Source organism: Oxyura jamaicensis, chromosome 3 (genome assembly GCF_011077185.1).
Source record: "Oxyura jamaicensis isolate SHBP4307 breed ruddy duck chromosome 3, BPBGC_Ojam_1.0, whole genome shotgun sequence".
NCBI lineage: Eukaryota > Metazoa > Chordata > Aves > Anseriformes > Anatidae > Oxyura > Oxyura jamaicensis.
In genome coordinates, this window is record NC_048895.1 from 17,234,987 (window position 1) to 17,252,613 (window position 17,627).

A 17,627-nucleotide genomic window follows, 5' to 3' on the forward strand; every position below is an offset into this window, starting at 1 on the left:
TGTAACCAAGTGTAGAAGCTTCCCCCCATTTCAAGCATTGCCTGCTTCTATTCCCCTGTTGCAATGTACTGCTTAAGTCTCTCACACAGTCTGTACGCTTGGATGTGGGTGTACATGTATATGTGATCCAGTTTGTCTTCATGTATAGGAGCAGAGTCTCACTGGCAGGAATTGGGTTAATGCCACAAACAACATCTGTTGACACTACTTTAGGGCCCCACCACCTGTGGGGTACCATGTCATATATTCACAGTGTCTAGCAAACCTCCATTTGGGCTGCCTTCAGGCATTACCATAATGGGGTATAACAATAACATTTGAAGTAGTCACAATTTGTGGTGATACTGTCCTTCTTTCACATGAAACTATTGCAACTTTGTGAGGAACCTTTTTAAGTAGAAAAGGCTTAGTACTGTCACATGCTCAGAAATTTGAGCTACCTATTAGAGTGATAATCAATAAGTTTTTTTTTTTTTTTTTTTTACTATAGGATTTCAAGCCTTAGTTTTTGATGTTTTTGTAGAAGAGTTGTGTAGGAGATGTGCCAGTTAAGCAGTAGGCTGTAATCAGTTTGTAACATAGTTTTGTCAAAAAAAAAATTACCCAGGATTTATTTATTTATTTATTTATTTTTTAAAAAAAGCCTTATTTCTTCATAGTGAAAATGTGCATGTTTTCAGGAGCTGTGTCTGTGACTGCCCTGGAGCAATTTGCATATCCAACTGCACTACACTGTTACTCAAAACTTCCTAATCAAAAATTTCAGGGAAAGGAAAAAAATGTATACAGGCGTTTATGGATCTAGTGATTTTTACAGTGTCCATAAATGTTTTTGTGTTTAGTGCACTATATCTTAAGATACATAAGTTCTTAGCCTTGTAAAAAAAAAAAAAATCTCTCATTCAGAATGTATGAAAATGTATGAAATATATGAGAGGGTGGGTGGTTTCTTGTTCACAGCTTTGTTTAACAAGCACCTGGGGTTAATAGAAGCATACAAAATCCTGATCTTGCTGAGATTTCAGCATGTACTTCTCCAGAATTTCTCGCTCTGTATAGAACATGTAATAATACCCATTCAAAAACATGTATGTCTTTTTTTTGTAGGGCTGCTGTGGCATGTGTTGGAGCATTTTATGAAAAAATGGGCAGAATGTTGGGTAGTTCTTTTCCAGAAACCGTGAATAATCTCTTAAAATCTCTCAAAAGTGCAGAGGTAAGTTTTGAAATATTTTACATTTGTGGTCTTGATTCCATTTAGACTATTATGTGTAGAAAAATCCAATTACTTGTATCAAGGTAAACATGTACGTGGATTTGTTCTGCAGAGGGAGAGTTGAGAGTTTTGTTATATGCATATTATAGTAGTTGTTTTATTGTGGCATCAGTAATTAAAACTGTGAAATGGTTGTATATACCAAAGTACTGCATTACGATTTCCACTTGTGTACCCTTTGTAAATGTTCGATTGTTTAAAAATTAAAAAGAAATACTTAAATTTTGCAACAAAAAATGTTACACAGCTTGTGAGCAGGATGCATTCTGCCCTGAAAAGAGTGTGTGTATCATCATACTGAGGGAACGTGTTGTGGGTTGTCAGTGGGGCTGATGCGACCAAAATAGCTCAGTTTCTTTTGAAATATATGACAGGTTGGAAAGGAGTGCTGATTCTGTAGATCTTGATTCCTGCTTGTCACAGAAAGCGTGTATGCAGTAATAAACATGAGTAATCCCACTGCTGGAGACAAAGGGGAGACTTACAGCAGTGCTGACTGTATCAAATAAGTCTGCATTTTGTCCTGACATTGGTTTTCTTCAGCTGTGCCCTTGTATGCTGTGATATCTGCATATACAGATACCATTTTTTTTGGTGCCCTCCAACTGTAAGTACCTGCCTGTGTGCAGGTATGATAAGAATCTGTTGACTGCTTGGGCTTCACATTCTCATAAGATTTTTTTAAAATTTGTTTTTGTTTTATTTTATTTTTTTCCTGAGGGTACAGCAGTTGGGACAGGATAGGAGCATCTTATTTAGGATCAATTTGTTGGACTATCGGGCCTCGTCTTAATTTATATGGCACTAGAAGCAGTTCTAGTAAGGTCATATCTAATGCTTAGTGTTATGTCAGACCAGCCAGGTAATGGTTGTACCAGCCTTCAGTGACCTGTTAGAAATGCTTATAAAAATATGCATGTACAGAAGTAGGAAAATGTGGAAATACACACCTGGTACTTGATGTAAGTGCTGTGTCTGTGTTTTTGCATAAATGTCTCTTATGTGTGCAGTCTCAGGGCCGCAGTGAAATCCTGATGAGTTTACAGAAAGTCTTAAATGGCCTTGGAGGAGCAGCCGCTTCTTGTCACCGTGATATTTATAAGAATGCCCGGTCTCTGTTGACAGACAGATCTATGGCTGTACGATGTGCAGTGGCCAAGGTGGGTGCGTTTCTCCCCAGTTCTAGAAATTCTTTCTCCTGTGACTGTGAAGTGTCTGCATTTGAACTTTGACCTGTTGCTTATCATGGGAAACTTGACCATTACTTGGGAAAGGTAAGTCCTTGCTGGTTAGCACTGAGGGCTCAGACATTTGACATACTGCTTCACGTATACTGAGGTACAGTGGTATTGGCTTCCACACTTGATAAATAATGAGAGAGTAGATTAACTGTGGGTCTCAGTAGGAGAGATTTTGAGTAACATAGTTGTTTTTTTAGTGTTTTACTTTTTTATTTGTGTCTTAACCTATTCCATGATTATTCTGATTATTCAGATAAGTTTTCAGTTAATTAGGAGTGTGGGGAAAAAAGTTAAGATATTCATATTAAAATATTTGCTGAATAAACCTGGCAATTACACTGATACCTAGATAAAAGGTAAGAATGGTCTCTTATTGGTGCTCAGCAAGTTGTCTTTTTTTTTCCCTCCATCCTTCAGTGTCTGCTGGAATTACAAAATGAAGCGGTGTTTATGTGGACAGCTGAACTAGAGAATGTTGCAACACTGTGCTTTAAAGCTCTGGAAAACTCAAACTACGGCGTGCGAGTTGCAGTGTCAAAGCTTTTAGGGACAGTCATGGCCACAGCACTGATACCAAAACAAGCAACAGGTACGTTCCTTCTGGATTCCATTTCCAAATGGACAAGCTGCATCTTCAGTGCCATGTTACATGGCAGTGTTGCATGATATATTGTTGTTCATACATGGATGTGTATGTAGTTGATTTGTTTGGTTTTATAAACTCTTAGCTTAAAAGAAGTAAAGTGTTCAGATTCCCTGTTGTAGTTGTAAAAAAAAAAAAAAAAAAAAAAAGTCAAGCTATCAGAATCATTTGGGAATAGTAGCTTATTTTGTAAGCATGTAAACCAGCTGTTATCTAAAATGTCTAGATTTATGTTGCAAGACAGTTTTGAATTGGTAATACAGATTTTGAGATCATTGCTTGTGTTGTTTGGAACTTTAAGATTAAATGATTGCTTTTCTCTTCCCAAAAGTGATGCGGCAGAATGTGAAGAGAGCTACGCTTGAGGAAGTCTTGGAACTTATGGCCACCGGATTTCTGCGAGGAGGATCTGGTTTCTTAAAGAGTGGTGGAGAGATGTTAAAAGTAGGAGGATCTGTGAATAGGGAAGTGCGAGTTGGTGTTACTCAGGTTTGTGATAAGCTGTAGTATTTATTTTAAATTAGGTAACATTTGCACATTAACTGTAACTCTTTTAAGATTTATTTGTGGTCTTTATTTCTTTATAATAACTTGCAAGGCTAGTTTGGCTCACCTGGTTTGTGAGCTCTATATATAGTGTCATTCCTCTAAGATACTTTATTCCCAATGGATTGTAACAATAGATTCAAATACGTGCTAAAGAATGCTTATTTGATCAGTGTATTTTAGGTGGGATTAACTTTTAAAAAATATTTGAAAAATTAGTATCTTAAATACTAGCTCCCTATTTTCATTTTATTTCCTTTCAGACAGGGCATGCTTCTGTCCTTTTGTGTGTGCTGGTTCTCCTGGTTACTGCATCAAGTTTGCTGCCTTAGCTTGTTAAACTATGCTTCTTCTCTCCATCTGTCTTTTCTGAGTAGGTGAAATCTGCTGAATACAGAACCTCTCCCATTTTAATAGAGAAAGATAACAGCAGCATAACCTCGAATTCAGGCATTCCCAGTCTGACATGTATTTCAATATGCTGCAGTAACTTGACAGAATTCACATTTTAATCCTAGAGTATTTTGTGAAACCTTTTTATTTTTTTCAGTCTTTTTTTAGGTGAACTTGCCAAAAATGCTCAGTCTTCATCATGAGTTAAAACACTTTCATGTAGTTGCTATTTGCATTATTATTATTTAAACATTTTTTTTAGAAGAGGTATATTTAGAGCAGTGGACAGGCCTTGTCATCCAAAGAGGATTTTGCACTTTACAGTATACGTAGCAGTACTGGAGCTGTTCTTGGTACTGGAAGCAATTTGGCTTCAAAGACTTGGCTAATGGGTTGATTCATCCTGCTTAGCCCTAGTAAGGTTGCGTATAACTAACCCTGGTATCACTGCTGTACTGCAACATGCATGGATATTACTTCAGTTGTTAGGCTCTTGTTTCTGTTTTAATTGGATCTGTATGTAACTTCTGAATTTGCAGGCCTATGTTGTCTTTGTCACAACATTAGGAGGTCAGTGGTTGGAGCGCAACTTTGCTACGTTTTTGTCCCATGTGCTTGATCTGGTTTCCCACCCTCGTGCAACTCAGACCCACGTGGAAGCAGTGTACTCTCGAAGATGCGTGTCCTTTATCCTGAGAGCAACTGTGGGCAGCTTGCTGGGGGAGAAAGCACAGATTGCAGCTGCCAAAGATATATGTCAAGCTATTGGTAAACAAATGAAAGCAGTGGGTGAGATTTTTTTATTTCTGTATTTGAGAGCTGTTGAAAATCATTGTCGTTATATTATCTCAGCCTTTTTTCTACTGTGAGAAGTAATTTTATTGCTATGGTAAAAAAATAGTTCATCTGCTTTCTGTTTAAAATTTGATATCCAAATTGTAGCTTCTACTTAAAAGGTGACTGTGTAAAAGTGGCTTGTTATCCTCTCTCTGGTGGCTTTTGACATTGCATTTGCTTAGAATGCAAGAAGGGGAACAGCTGTGTGTTTTTGTGATTAATCTTGGGATAGGCTGTATTGAAAGTTGGGCAGAGCACTGCTGAAGAACCTGTAGGTCAGATAATATCCTTGTATATCACCTGCTAATATCAGTACTGATACCCAGTTGGATTTTATAGGTAACAAATAAAGATGTAATCTGAAAACTGGAATTAGAGAGGATCACTGTGGCCTCTTGAATATGTAATCTCTAAAGGACTGATGATTAAGACTGTTGTCATTTGTTTCTTATAAAGCAGTTAATTTGAGCTAGAGATTGAGAAGGGAAACTGGAATTGCACAACAGTGAATTTACCAAATGACTTTTTTTCCTAAAGCCACCATCTAATTTGTTTTTAAAATTGATGTTTAATGTATGGAATTGCAATTGTTTTTGAAATTTTTACAGATTATTCTCATAACTGTTTTTTGATGGGGAAGGTATGTCTGAAGTTAGTTGAAACTTTAATATTTATTGCAGTCAGAGAACCTTTGTACTCCCAGGAAGAAGTCTATCAGAAATTATAGTTGAGATAAAATGACTCTAAAGATTCCTCCTCCTGCCACCTGCTTATCAACATTATAGAGAATTCCATTATGTTTTTCAATGATGGGATGACCTGCTTCTTTTTTTCTTATAATTTCCATTGAATTTGATAAGTTAGAAGTATTTTTACTTGGTAGTGACTGCTTCCCTTCATATAAGGGGGACCTTTTGTTAAATGTGTACTGTAGAAGATGCATAAATTTTATGCTGGTACTGAATTCTTCTTAGAACTGACAGTTGCAGCTTCCTTGCCCATCAGGTAAGGAATACCATCCCTTGCTCTGTTGCTCCTGGGACATTGTGTAGGAGAAAAAAACATGAAGTGTGATTTATGAAATTAATTGGATAGCTCTAAGATGATTAATGGTTGTGATAATTTTTTTAATATTGGTGTGATTTAAATTTTTTTTTAAGTTTTATTCCATATATATGCATGCAAATTCATATATGGAATCTAGATATGACAAGATAATGGTCTTAATTACTTCATCTGTAGGTATGTATGCATACCTAGATACAACACACGTGCTGCATGTGGGTATACTTACTTTTGCTTTTTACAGTATTAATCCTACCTCTTAGTGCAGTGCCATCCACAGCAACTTCAGGGCATGTGTTTTTTATGGACTCTGGATGATTATGTTTGGCTAGTAGCTTTAAAACTTACTTTTCTTCAGAATGTGTTTGCTCTGTGAGGTCGTGCTCTGAGCAAACTTGTGGTTTTATTTTAATAATTAGGGTTGATATTAAAACTCAGTTCCTTCCTATCTTGTATATGCTATATCCTGTATATGTGGTTCAAGTGGTGGTTAAATGAGATACTTTTCTTTTCTGCAGAAGCTGTGGTGAATGATGCTAACAGTGAAAATAAAGCAGGAGCTGCTGATATAGCTGCAAGCCAGCATGTAATGGTGTGTGCTCTCCAAGAACTGGGTAGTCTGGTTCAGAGTCTGAATGCCACTGCATCTCCCCTTATTCAAGAACCCTCTATTGGTATGCAGATAAACTTAAATAGGTCGAGATATTTGAGCACTGTATATGAAATATTATTACAATCATGTTAAATAGTAAATTAATGTGTCAGAAAGAAAATAATTAAACTGGCATCCCCTGTAGCACTCCCGATAGCTGAGTTTTTTCTGCTCACTGTGTATAGTACCCTAACTTTAGTGCAAGTTTGACAAAGTTTTAAGCAACTATTTTGATGGAAGTTCTACCTGAAGCTCCTTTTCAGGATGAGTAAAATTGTAAAGTTGTGATTTTTAGCGTCAATAAGTTTCCAATAAATGTATTAGAGGAAATAGATTGTTTTACTGTTTAAGGTCTGAAATGTTTGCTTCTGGAAAGCTGTATTTCCTAAAGAGATTTTTTTTTTTTTTACCTGAAGACTAGGGTCATTTTGTCAGGAGATGAAGGTGTGGATAGTCCCTTAAAAAAGCTTATTATTTGACCTAAGTTGATCAGGGCTGGTATGGGATTTTCTTCTTGCTTGTTTTAACATCTCAATCCACATTTATAACATGAGATTGTAGTTTTGTTTTTTTTTTTTTCTGTTTGTGGATACCAGTGTTTTTTCCAGTGGAGCTGCAAGCTAACGCTAATAATGCTTTTGGGTTTCTGTAAAGAAAAAGGCAAAGTTATAAAAACTCAAGTACTTCAGTTCTGACATTCTTAACTTTCATGTTGGCTGTCTAATATTGATACAGTTTACATATCTACATATGTGAAAAAGTGTATTGTAATGTTAAAATTATAAACTCTTTCCTGTAGGTCTGTTGGAGACGGTAACTTCGGTTCTTCTTCATCCCAGCATGGCTGCTCGCCTTGCTGCAGCATGGTGTTTGCGGTGTGTGGCTGTGGCATTGCCTTTTCAGTTGACTCCATTTTTAGATAGATGTGCAGAAAGACTCAACAATCTGAAGACCTCCCCTGAAGCTGTCAGTGGCTACAGTTTTGCAATGGCTGCTTTATTAGGTGGTGTGCATCAGTGTCCCTTAGGCATTCCTCATGCCAAAGGAAAGGTGAGATAATTATCTTCATATGGGAGTGTACGAAGAGAGATTTTTTTTTCAAGAAGTAATTGATTTGCAAAATGTCTAACATAGTAACAAGTTAAAGGGTTATGAATTTGAGCTTGTAGCTAGCAAGAGCAATGGTCAGAGCACTTGTTTGTAGCATTTCAGTTATAATATTTACCAGCCTTTTTTTCCCCATCTCTCTTTAAAATTTACATTCTTGTTGGTTATATTAACGAATAATTACTCGAGGGAATATTTTTGTCTGTATTGTCATGTGCATAGGGGTAATTATCTATATGAAATGTAGCTCTTTATAGACGATCAATTTAAATTTTTACATATGATTAGTAAGAGTGGATTTGTAGGAGTGGCTTAATTTATACGTTTGAAATCCATTTTTGTCATTGCAGATGGTGGTTAGTATTGCAGAAGATCTGCTACGAACTGCTGCACAAAACAGCAGACTTTCCTTGCAGCGGACTCAAGCTGGATGGCTTTTACTTGGAGCACTTATGACTTTAGGTTTGTAAAAACAGTTGTATTTTGTTTTATTATGATGCTTGTCCAATATTTCTGGTTATCCACTGTAGCAAATAGTTGCTACATATAATGAGTACAGTGTCTAGTACTAGGGTATTGATACCACTGGAAACGGAGTGTTATTTCATTTATTTCAACAGTGATGTTCACGATGCAGAGAATTGGAATATTAGAGTTCATGTAAGCTGAAGGATAATAGAAAGTGATGTAACTTTAAAAAAAAAATCCGCTCTGGTTGTTTTTGCTTTGTTTTGGAAACCTAGCATTTAGTCATTCTATGAAAAGTACTAATCAGTTCTGTGGTGCAGAAGAAATAAACCACAAATAAAATGTAATTAGCCTTTCAACAAGTTGCAAGCATATAATGGATAAGCAAAAATACTGATTAGGGATGTTAACAGTTTAAAAGCCATTCTTTTTTTTTTTTTTTTAAATAATGTATGACTGTTCATGTATGCTATCACAGAAATATGGCGAAATATCGGATGCTGTATTTTGAGAGGTTATAAGTATTGATTTCTGCAGCAATTATTATTTTTTGTTTCTATTTTATAATGGAAACTGTGATAAAGCTTTGATACGTTCTTCAGTAGCTTGATCTCTCAGCAAATGCCATTTATGTTTTGTATTCTCTACATCATCCCATTTTTGCCAACATTTTGCTAACAGTGTAGCAGTATTTTGGTTGTCCTCCAGTATATTTGTAATTCACTTGCATTGGATTTTCTAGAGCTTTTTCAGAAGCTCTCTTTAAACTTGACTAAAAACTAGATTTGTAGTTAGTAACTGTCAATTATTTTTCTATCATATGAATAAGTTACAATAGGCTAAAGAGCTTGCCTTCAAAATAGTAGTGTACAAGTAAGTATTAGAAGTCAGAATAAAAAGACAAGTGTCAGCAGTTACATACTACATGACTCGATGTATAGAATTGGCTACTCCCTATTTTTAGTACTAACATGAACAGACAGACTTATCTTTACTATTTGGAACGCTTTCAACGTAGAAATGAGAACAGGGAAGAATAAAGGAAATTCAAGTAGGGAGAAATAGGAAGAGAAGGAAAGTAAGAGAAAAATAGTTATAAGAACAAATGCCTTCATGGTGTATTTTTTGTGCTTAGTTTAATAAAAAAAAATATTACATAGTCTTTTATTTATTTATATAAATAGGTCCTTCTGTTGTTCGATATCATCTCCCGAAGATGTTGCTGCTATGGCGAAATGTGTTTCCACGTTCTCTGAAGGAGTTGGAGGCAGAAAAGGCAAGAGGGGATTCTTTCACCTGGCAAGTAACACTGGAAGGCCGTGCTGGAGCTCTGTGTGGTAAGAATTTCAAATTTCAAAACTTACAAGCACACAGAAAAACAGAACATGATCCTAAATATGATAGATAACTCTGTCTTAGCTTCCATTTTTTCTTTGATCATGAATAAGACTTGTGAGATTTTCACCAGTGACCTATTTTTCATATATAGTCTTCTGAACATGTCACAGATTGAATAAATATTTTTAATTGCTGCTTTTTGATATCCTCTTAGGATCTGTATGTTGCTTTATACTTGTCTGGGTAAAATTTTAATTTATATTTTGTTATTAGCTATGAGAAGTTTTGTTGCTCACTGTCCTGAGCTCCTTACTGAAGATGTGATCAGGAAGTTGATGACACCTATAGAATGTGCCATGACAATGATGTCCCAGTAAGTAGACAGTTAAAAAAAATAAAATGTTTTTGCATGATCTTTAGAAGTACATTATGAGATAAAGAAATGGTCTTTGGAAAACAAGATTATCCCTACTGAGAGGAAGCTACTGTTCTGTTCTTCTACTCTTTCTGCTTTTTGTTCATGTTTATCTTTTCCCAGAGCTGAAATACAAGAACTAATTTACTTAAATTCATGTTCCCATTTTTTTTTCCTAACTGTGTGTTGGATTTTTCAGTGAGCTTTTTGACTTCCAGGTTTGCTTCATGTGCAAAAGACAGGAAAGTTAAGTTACTAGTGTACTGGTGTTAATCAATAAACTATACTTTTACAAAGTGTACTAATGAATGAAGGGACTTCAAATATTTTACAGAATAAAAGATAAACACAGGTTGGGCTTTGCTTTTTTGTTTTGTTTTGTTTAAGCAGTGGTTTAAATTAAAAAAATAAAAAAAAGTTTACTCAGTACCATTACTTCCAAAAATGTATTAGCTCTTTGAGTAATGTTCAAATAACTCATCAGAGTAGTTCTCAGAACACAGTTTTCCTCTTCTGGCTAGAGGCATATCTTGTCAAAAGAAATAAGAAATACTCTTTTCAGTAACTGCAGCATTGCTGTCTGTCTCTGCTTATTGATTCTGTAGCATTCCATCGGTAATTAAAGCCCATGGAGCTCATCTGAAAGCTAGTGCAGCGATGGTCCGTTTAAGACTTTACGATATATTGGCTTTATTACCTCCAAAGACATATGAAGGTATGTATTTTGACAGTGATTGTTAAAGTAAAAATTGTACTTCTTTGAATGTCTTTTTAGTGCTTGCCTTTGAAACAGCTATCAGGTTCGTTCTTTGAGTATAAAAGTTACAGTTCTGAGATGTATGGAGATCATGTTGTGAAATCTGTTCTAGGTGTTTGACATCAATATTACTTAAAATACAGAGAATATTATTTGTTAGTATACTCAAAGGACAGATGCAGGAATGAAGATTTAGTTCTGTTTTTTGGTGTTTAGCTTTTTTTGCTATCATGTAGCACTAGGTGGCTGTGTAAAAAGTACATGTCTATCTTTTCCTAAAAGTTTAAAAAAAGCAAATTGAGCCCAACCAGACAGATATCAAAGACTTCCACAGAACTGCAGTCTCAACAAAATATGTTTATCTACTTAAATGTGCAAACATCCAGAAAAAATCTGTTCGCTCACCTGAGTATCAATACCCAAGATGGTATAAAATTAATAAAGCTTTTAGGAAATGAAACGTGCAATCATTGAAATTATTTACTTAAAGATTTTTCCTAGTTATTTGATGTTTTCTGCTCTGAAGATGTTTTCATTGATTTTTTTTTTTTAGTAGCCTATTATTACGATTATGTTCATCTGGTTATTAGTATAACCAAATGTTTGCTTACTGCATTATTTGATTTGTTAGATGGATTTATGCTATTATTGTTATTATATTGCTGGGCACCGCCATGTGATCTATAAGATGGGCTTTTTTTGGTTTTATTTTTTGTTAATTCATTATGTCTACATGATCATGTGGATGAGCAAGATTTTGCAGAATCTGAATCGTCATACTGAGGGGGCTGGCCTGATCTATTGTTTAGAACACTGATATGGGAACTGGGAGTCCCAGGTTCTTTTGAAGCCTCACTCTTGACTGTAGTGTTGTCAGGTTTACTTCTATTTGCTACTTGTAAAATCAAGATAAGGGTATGTACTTTGTTTTGTAACTTCTGATCTGTAGCTGAAATATTTTGGATAAAAACTAACAATGATTCTTTTTAATGTCCTATGTCTTAGGATCATTTAATGCACTTCTTCGTGAGCTGGTAGCAGAATTTACTTTGACAGACAACTCTGCTAATACAACCACATCACTCCTGAGGTCTCTTTGTCATTATGATGACAGCGTTCTTCTTGGCTCTTGGCTGCAGGAAACTGATCATAAGTCAATTGAAGACCAGGTAATATAAAAACAGAAAAATATGAATAATAAAAAAAAAAGAAGCAAGTATTGCTATGGGAATCTCTTGAAGTTTTTCAGATGAGCTACCAGTGTTGACACAATTACCTTTTTTTGTATGGCCCCTGGAAACAAATGGAGCATTGGGAACAATTCATTAATTCATTCACTGTGTTCTCTAGACAAATAACTGTTCTGAGAATTGTCTGAACTGTGGCATCATCAACTTTTGCAACTCACCTTCTCAGAAATTTCCTGGGTGAGAAGGGGAGCTGAAAATGCTTCTTTTGCCACAGCCTATTTAATAATGGCAAGATTTCTCAGAAGACAGCTGCTTGGACACATTTTAGTTTTTAATCATATCAAAGTCTCAAGAGAAGTTTGCTCTCTTTTCCAGCCTTTTAAGAAGAATATAGAGTTACCAGATTCACATATTTCATGATGAGATAATTAAAAAGTTGTGATTTTTTTTTTTTTTAAAAAAAAAGAAAGTAGTTGATTGATTAGATGTGTTTCCTGAAAGAATGATGGTTAGGAAGTATTTTCATGGTGATAGGAATGCTAATAATCATATTACTGTTTCTAATTTTTTTCTGGGTAGAGAATCATTACAACCCAAATTGACCATTTAGCAGGATACTCTATTGTAACTCAGTGCTCAGAGTGAATTAATAATTTTTTTTCTAAAATGTCAGCTAGTGGTCAGAAGCTGCTATGGGTATCAGAATTTATATGCATATCTGATTTCCATATCTTCTACCAGGAGTCATAGTTTGTGCACTTAGCCAGATGTTAACTTCTTTCACCCTCAGGGATTTAATTGGCCCTGTAAATGCTAGTGTATGTGTTCATGGAGACACTGCAGTTGCTTTTAATTTTTTGTAAGGTAGTTTGTTGTTCTTAGCTACTGCATATGTCTTTTGGTTATCTGTAGTTCAGAATTTTATTTGCAAAGGTATGTTCAGAGGTATTCACATATTATGTGGCATTTTGCAGCTTCAGCCAAACAGTGCATCTGGAAGTGGTGCTTTGGAACATGATCCATCTTCTATTTATTTGCGTATCCCTGCTGGTGAAGCTGTACCCGGTCCCCTTCCTCTAGGAGTATCTGTCATCGATGCATCTGTGGCTCTCTTTGGTGTGGTTTTTCCTCATGTCTCTTACAAACATAGGTCAGTTTACATTTATGTTCAATTTCAGAATTCAGTGGGATCTATACTGTTGTTAGTTATGGAAAGATCTGGTGGGGAACTGCAGAATAGCTGTGTATGCAGATTGTTCATTATACTCCCGTTCTTGGTATCTTTTAGGGAATGCTCCTCCCAGTAACACTTTACAGCATGAGGTTAAATGGGAAAAATAATCGCAACAGTAATAGGAACATGGAGCCTAACTTTGTTTTGAATGGTAGTGGAGAGGCAGCATTTTTCAAGTCTTGTCCTCATAGCTTTCTATTTATACAGCCAAATGTATCTGAATATTTGCTTTCTCTTGGTGGTGGTTTCTCCAAAAGGGATGAATTAATCTAAAAGAAGAATCAGCAAAGTGACATTCAAAATAACACTACCCTTTCTGCTGAAGGTGAATACCTTCTGCAGCCCCTGAAGCATAAATTCTATGACCCAACTTAAAAGGCCTTTTTGTTGTGTGCAGTTTTTACCAGCTGTGTTTTGGTTTGTATTTTCAAAGAAGGACACTTAAATTATGTTCTCCTCTTTGTTTTAGATTACAGATGTTGGATCACTTTGCTGAATGTGTCAAGCAGGCTAAAGGTGTTCGACAGCAAGCTGTGCAGCTTAATATCTTTACTGCTGTTCTTAGTGCCTTGAAGGTAAAACTCGTGAACTTGTAGTAGATGTGAAAATTCAGCAGTTCGGTTCATAGACTTGTATTTTGTACAAAAGGCTGTTAGAAGAACATTACTAAAGTTAATACTTAAATTCTTGGAAATAAAAACAAAACTTTGCAAATTTCCCTCCCCTTTTTTTTTGTTCTTTGCTTTAGCTCATCTGCACATATCAGTACAAAGAATAGATGAGATTCATATCTCTACAGTATTCTGACTTTTTCATTACTCTAGTTTTCTTTGTGCTGTACGTATGGATTTATGTACTTTGTCATACATAAAAAAAAAAAAAACAACCCACCCCTCATATCATTGCAGATGAGTATTGTGCAGAAGATGAGGCTCATGGAAATACAAAGATAGATATGGGTCTCCATTTTAGATGTTTTAACTTTTTCTTTAGACTCCCTGACTCCTTAATATAATAGAGAATTTTAGATACTTAAGCTCAAGTCCCACTGACTTCAGTTACAATTATGTGTGCTCTATCTGTGCTTAGAAATCCAGCCTCATGCTATGAAGTCAGGAACCTAGACAGTAAGTCACAAATAATATTCTTGAGAAATACTTGGTTTCAGTGACTTGTACTTCCTCAAGGCTCTGTGGGACAGCGTCTCAGAGTGTAGTATTTTCTTTCTAACTGTCAAATTTATTAAGGCATTTCAAGATTTTTTTCTGATGTTCTGTATGGATTTCCAATTCATGAGTCTGTCAGATGTTCCCCTTTATGTCATCCTCATTCAGCCTCAGGGCAACTAAGTCCTGTGCACGGAGGAAGCTGTCCTTATGGAAGTGTTAGCCTGTAATTAAAGATTAGATGGGTTTCTTCTTGTCTGACCTTTGCCATCTAAACAATGACTGCCTATCTTCAGCTGCTTTTTAATGGGTCTCGGATCGCTGCTTGATGGGGAGAGAGGAGTGTCTATTGAGAGTGAATTGTCCCACTTCTTTTAGGATGCAAGTTGTAAATGTTAAGAAAAAATATTTTAATGTACCTAAAATATTTGATTCTTGTAGAAATGCCACTTAATTTTTTCTTTCTGTCAGATAAAGAGATATTACAATTAAATTTAAAGCCCCCCCCCCCCATCTTTCCCTTGGGTTATCCTGTGTAAAGCTAGCTGCTACCTTAGATTCAGTAGCACTGGTGTGTGTGTAGCACTATAGTGATAGTAGCATTTGGTAACAAAGACTGGTGTAACTTGTGTTTTCTGTACGTCAAATAGGTAAAGTGCTGGCAAAGCTAAGATTGTGTTATGTTTTTGAAATTTAAATATTTTCAACAAGTATATTTAGGACTAAATGATCAGAATTTTAGACAAAAGTAAAGATGTATCATTTTGCATCATCAGATGCACCATCAGTAATGTTGCTCTTCCCTTCCTCCCCTGATTTGGAATGTGTTTTTTTTTTTTTTTTCATTTTTTCATGTAGGGTTTAGCGGAGAACAAAAGCACGTTAGGACCAGAAGAAGTTCGCAAATCTGCTCTAACACTGGTGATGGGTGCCCTTGATAATCCAAATCCTATTCTGAGATGTGCAGCTGGAGAAGCTCTTGGCAGAATGGCTCAAGTGGTTGGAGAAGCCACTTTCATCGCTAGAATGGCTCAGTACAGTTTTGATAAGTAAGTTGTGTTTGAGGTTTGTTTTTTCATGAGTTACTTAAAGGTAACTAAACTGCTTCAGGTAGATAAACTCAGCTTACACTAAGTATGTCTGTAGCACGAATTGTATGATAGTGGTTCTATTTCATCAAAACATCTTCCTGACATATCAATTTAACTTATCTACTAGCCCATACATTTTTTTCCATATTCTGTCATTAATCTCAGGTCTTTAGAAAGATACCTGGTAGATGTACCAAGACAACATATTTCCCAGTTTTCAGGTTAAATTTAAGACATCAGCCAGTCTGTGGATCTGAATATTCCTACCTCAGGGCTGCAGCACGTCTTTTGGCTGGCCATGCTGCATGAACATAGTCTCCTACCTCTGAATAATTCAATTTTTCTCCATTATTTCACCTTGTAATAAAGTATATCATCTTCGTGGTCATTCCTTGAATTTCTGCTACTGGGACTCTCCCTGGTTTCTTACGCAGGACTCTGTTAACAATGGTTGCCAGTCTGTTGACACTGTCAAACCATTTTTACATATATGACATTTTTATTTACTTTCTTGCTGCTGCTGTTGTTGTTTACTAATGGCTATGAGCGTGCTTCTCTGTCACATACAGACAACCAGGAAAAAATAATCTTTCTTCTGACTAGGATATCCTTCTTCTCTCTCTCTTTTTTTTTTTTTTTAGAGGGGGTTTTAATTACAGTTGACATATATGTTACGTGCATTCTGAGCTGAAGAATTGTGGAAAATACACAGCGAGTCACTATTTCATGCAGCTAGGTCATTCAGAATGCTATTCATTGCGTTTTAATTTCATTAATAAAAATACTACTACAAAAACTATTGGAAAAATCTCAGAATGCAGCTGTAGAAGAAAGCAGCTGTATTAAGAAGTTGTCTGCAGTGGCAGATGAAGCTGTGGATTCTGTTATCATTGTATGTTTTGTCATTTTTTTGTTCTTGATTTCTTTTCACTGGAGTGGTCTAGAAATGACTCTAATGATTATTAAATTAGTCTACTGTGAAATATTGGTAAATACTAGGCTCTTTTCATATATTCTTACACTTCCAAAACACTTCCTCATTTAAAATGTCAAGTTATGACCACAAAGAAAGAAAATGACTAAAATATCTTTTTATTGACTTGCTTTATATATAATCCAGTTTAATAGCAGTATAGGTTATGTATATTGGTTTGGCTTTTGTGGTTAAGGCTTCTTACGGTCTTGTAACATGGACAGCAAAATTCTGTAAGAAGAGGTCATTTGCACAGTTATGGTACTTGAAGGGTTTTCGTAATATATTTAGTGAATTACACTATTTCTTTTTATTTAACTGTTGATAGGTTAAAATCTGCTCGAGATGTTGTATCAAGAACAGGACATTCTTTGGCTCTGGGTTGCCTCCATCGATATGTTGGTGGAATAGGTTCTGGGCAGCATCTCAAAACTAGCGTCAGTATTCTCTTGGCGTTGGCACAAGATGGAACTTCTCCTGAAGTCCAGGTAAAAAACACCATCACTGCAGAATTGTTTTAAAATGCTAAGGATTAGAATTCAGTGTTAATTCTGACAATACATTTGTCTTGACAATGAGGAGTTGAATATTAGAAGGAAAAATACTGAATCTTTCATTTTCTGCAGCAATGAAATCTATCAAAGCATTAGAATAAAATAATTACCAAAGAGGGGGACAAGAGGAAATCCTTTTTGAGTAAAAAATAAAAAATAAAAAAAAAAATAACCTATGCTTTTGCAACTTGTTGCTTGGGAAAACAAGGCTAGTTTTGTTTGGAGACGGATGTTAAAAAAAATCAGTAAATGCAATTTAAAGTCACTTTTAAATTTCCTTGTTTTTTTTAAAGTAAGTCAAAATTCAGTTTGCATATATAACCTCGCGTTATGTGTGAATAGGTAATTTTGAAGCATGTACTTGCTTATCATTCATCTTGAAATTGGAAAGAGTTACTGCTTTATGAAAAACACGTGAATTATAAAGGGCAAGGATTTAAAAGCCAGGTGGAATTCATGTACTTATTTTCTACTGAGAGTATGATAGCAGGCAACCATGAAAAGCTAAGCTTTTACATCTCATCTCTCAGTAAGTCAATGTAGATATGCAGGAACTGTATGGGAACATGAGCAATGGAAATTCACAAGGATGAGAATGTAATGTGTGTACAGCTGTAGTGTGCTACATACGTGCTTAGGACTGTCAAAGTAGCTGCATGTGATTGCTAGTGGTAATGGGTT

At 35.6% G+C, this 17,627-nt stretch overlaps 1 protein-coding gene across 2 annotated transcripts in view; it reads left to right on the forward strand.

Moving 5' to 3' along the window:
• Positions 1-17,627, forward strand: part of HEATR5B (HEAT repeat containing 5B) — a 55,658-nt gene that overhangs the window by 3,906 nt on the left and 34,125 nt on the right. For both annotated transcript variants that reach the window (XM_035323003.1, XM_035323001.1), the window contains exons 4-19: positions 1,108-1,216; positions 2,287-2,436; positions 2,935-3,106; positions 3,492-3,649; positions 4,639-4,888; positions 6,520-6,675; positions 7,453-7,703; positions 8,111-8,222; positions 9,413-9,565; positions 9,840-9,939; positions 10,587-10,696; positions 11,744-11,907; positions 12,903-13,078; positions 13,632-13,737; positions 15,187-15,377; positions 16,721-16,880. In XM_035323003.1, coding sequence (XP_035178894.1) covers positions 1,108-1,216; positions 2,287-2,436; positions 2,935-3,106; positions 3,492-3,649; positions 4,639-4,888; positions 6,520-6,675; positions 7,453-7,703; positions 8,111-8,222; positions 9,413-9,565; positions 9,840-9,939; positions 10,587-10,696; positions 11,744-11,907; positions 12,903-13,078; positions 13,632-13,737; positions 15,187-15,377; positions 16,721-16,880 — 2,518 coding nt within the window. The remainder of the gene's footprint in view (positions 1-1,107; positions 1,217-2,286; positions 2,437-2,934; positions 3,107-3,491; positions 3,650-4,638; positions 4,889-6,519; positions 6,676-7,452; positions 7,704-8,110; positions 8,223-9,412; positions 9,566-9,839; positions 9,940-10,586; positions 10,697-11,743; positions 11,908-12,902; positions 13,079-13,631; positions 13,738-15,186; positions 15,378-16,720; positions 16,881-17,627) is intronic.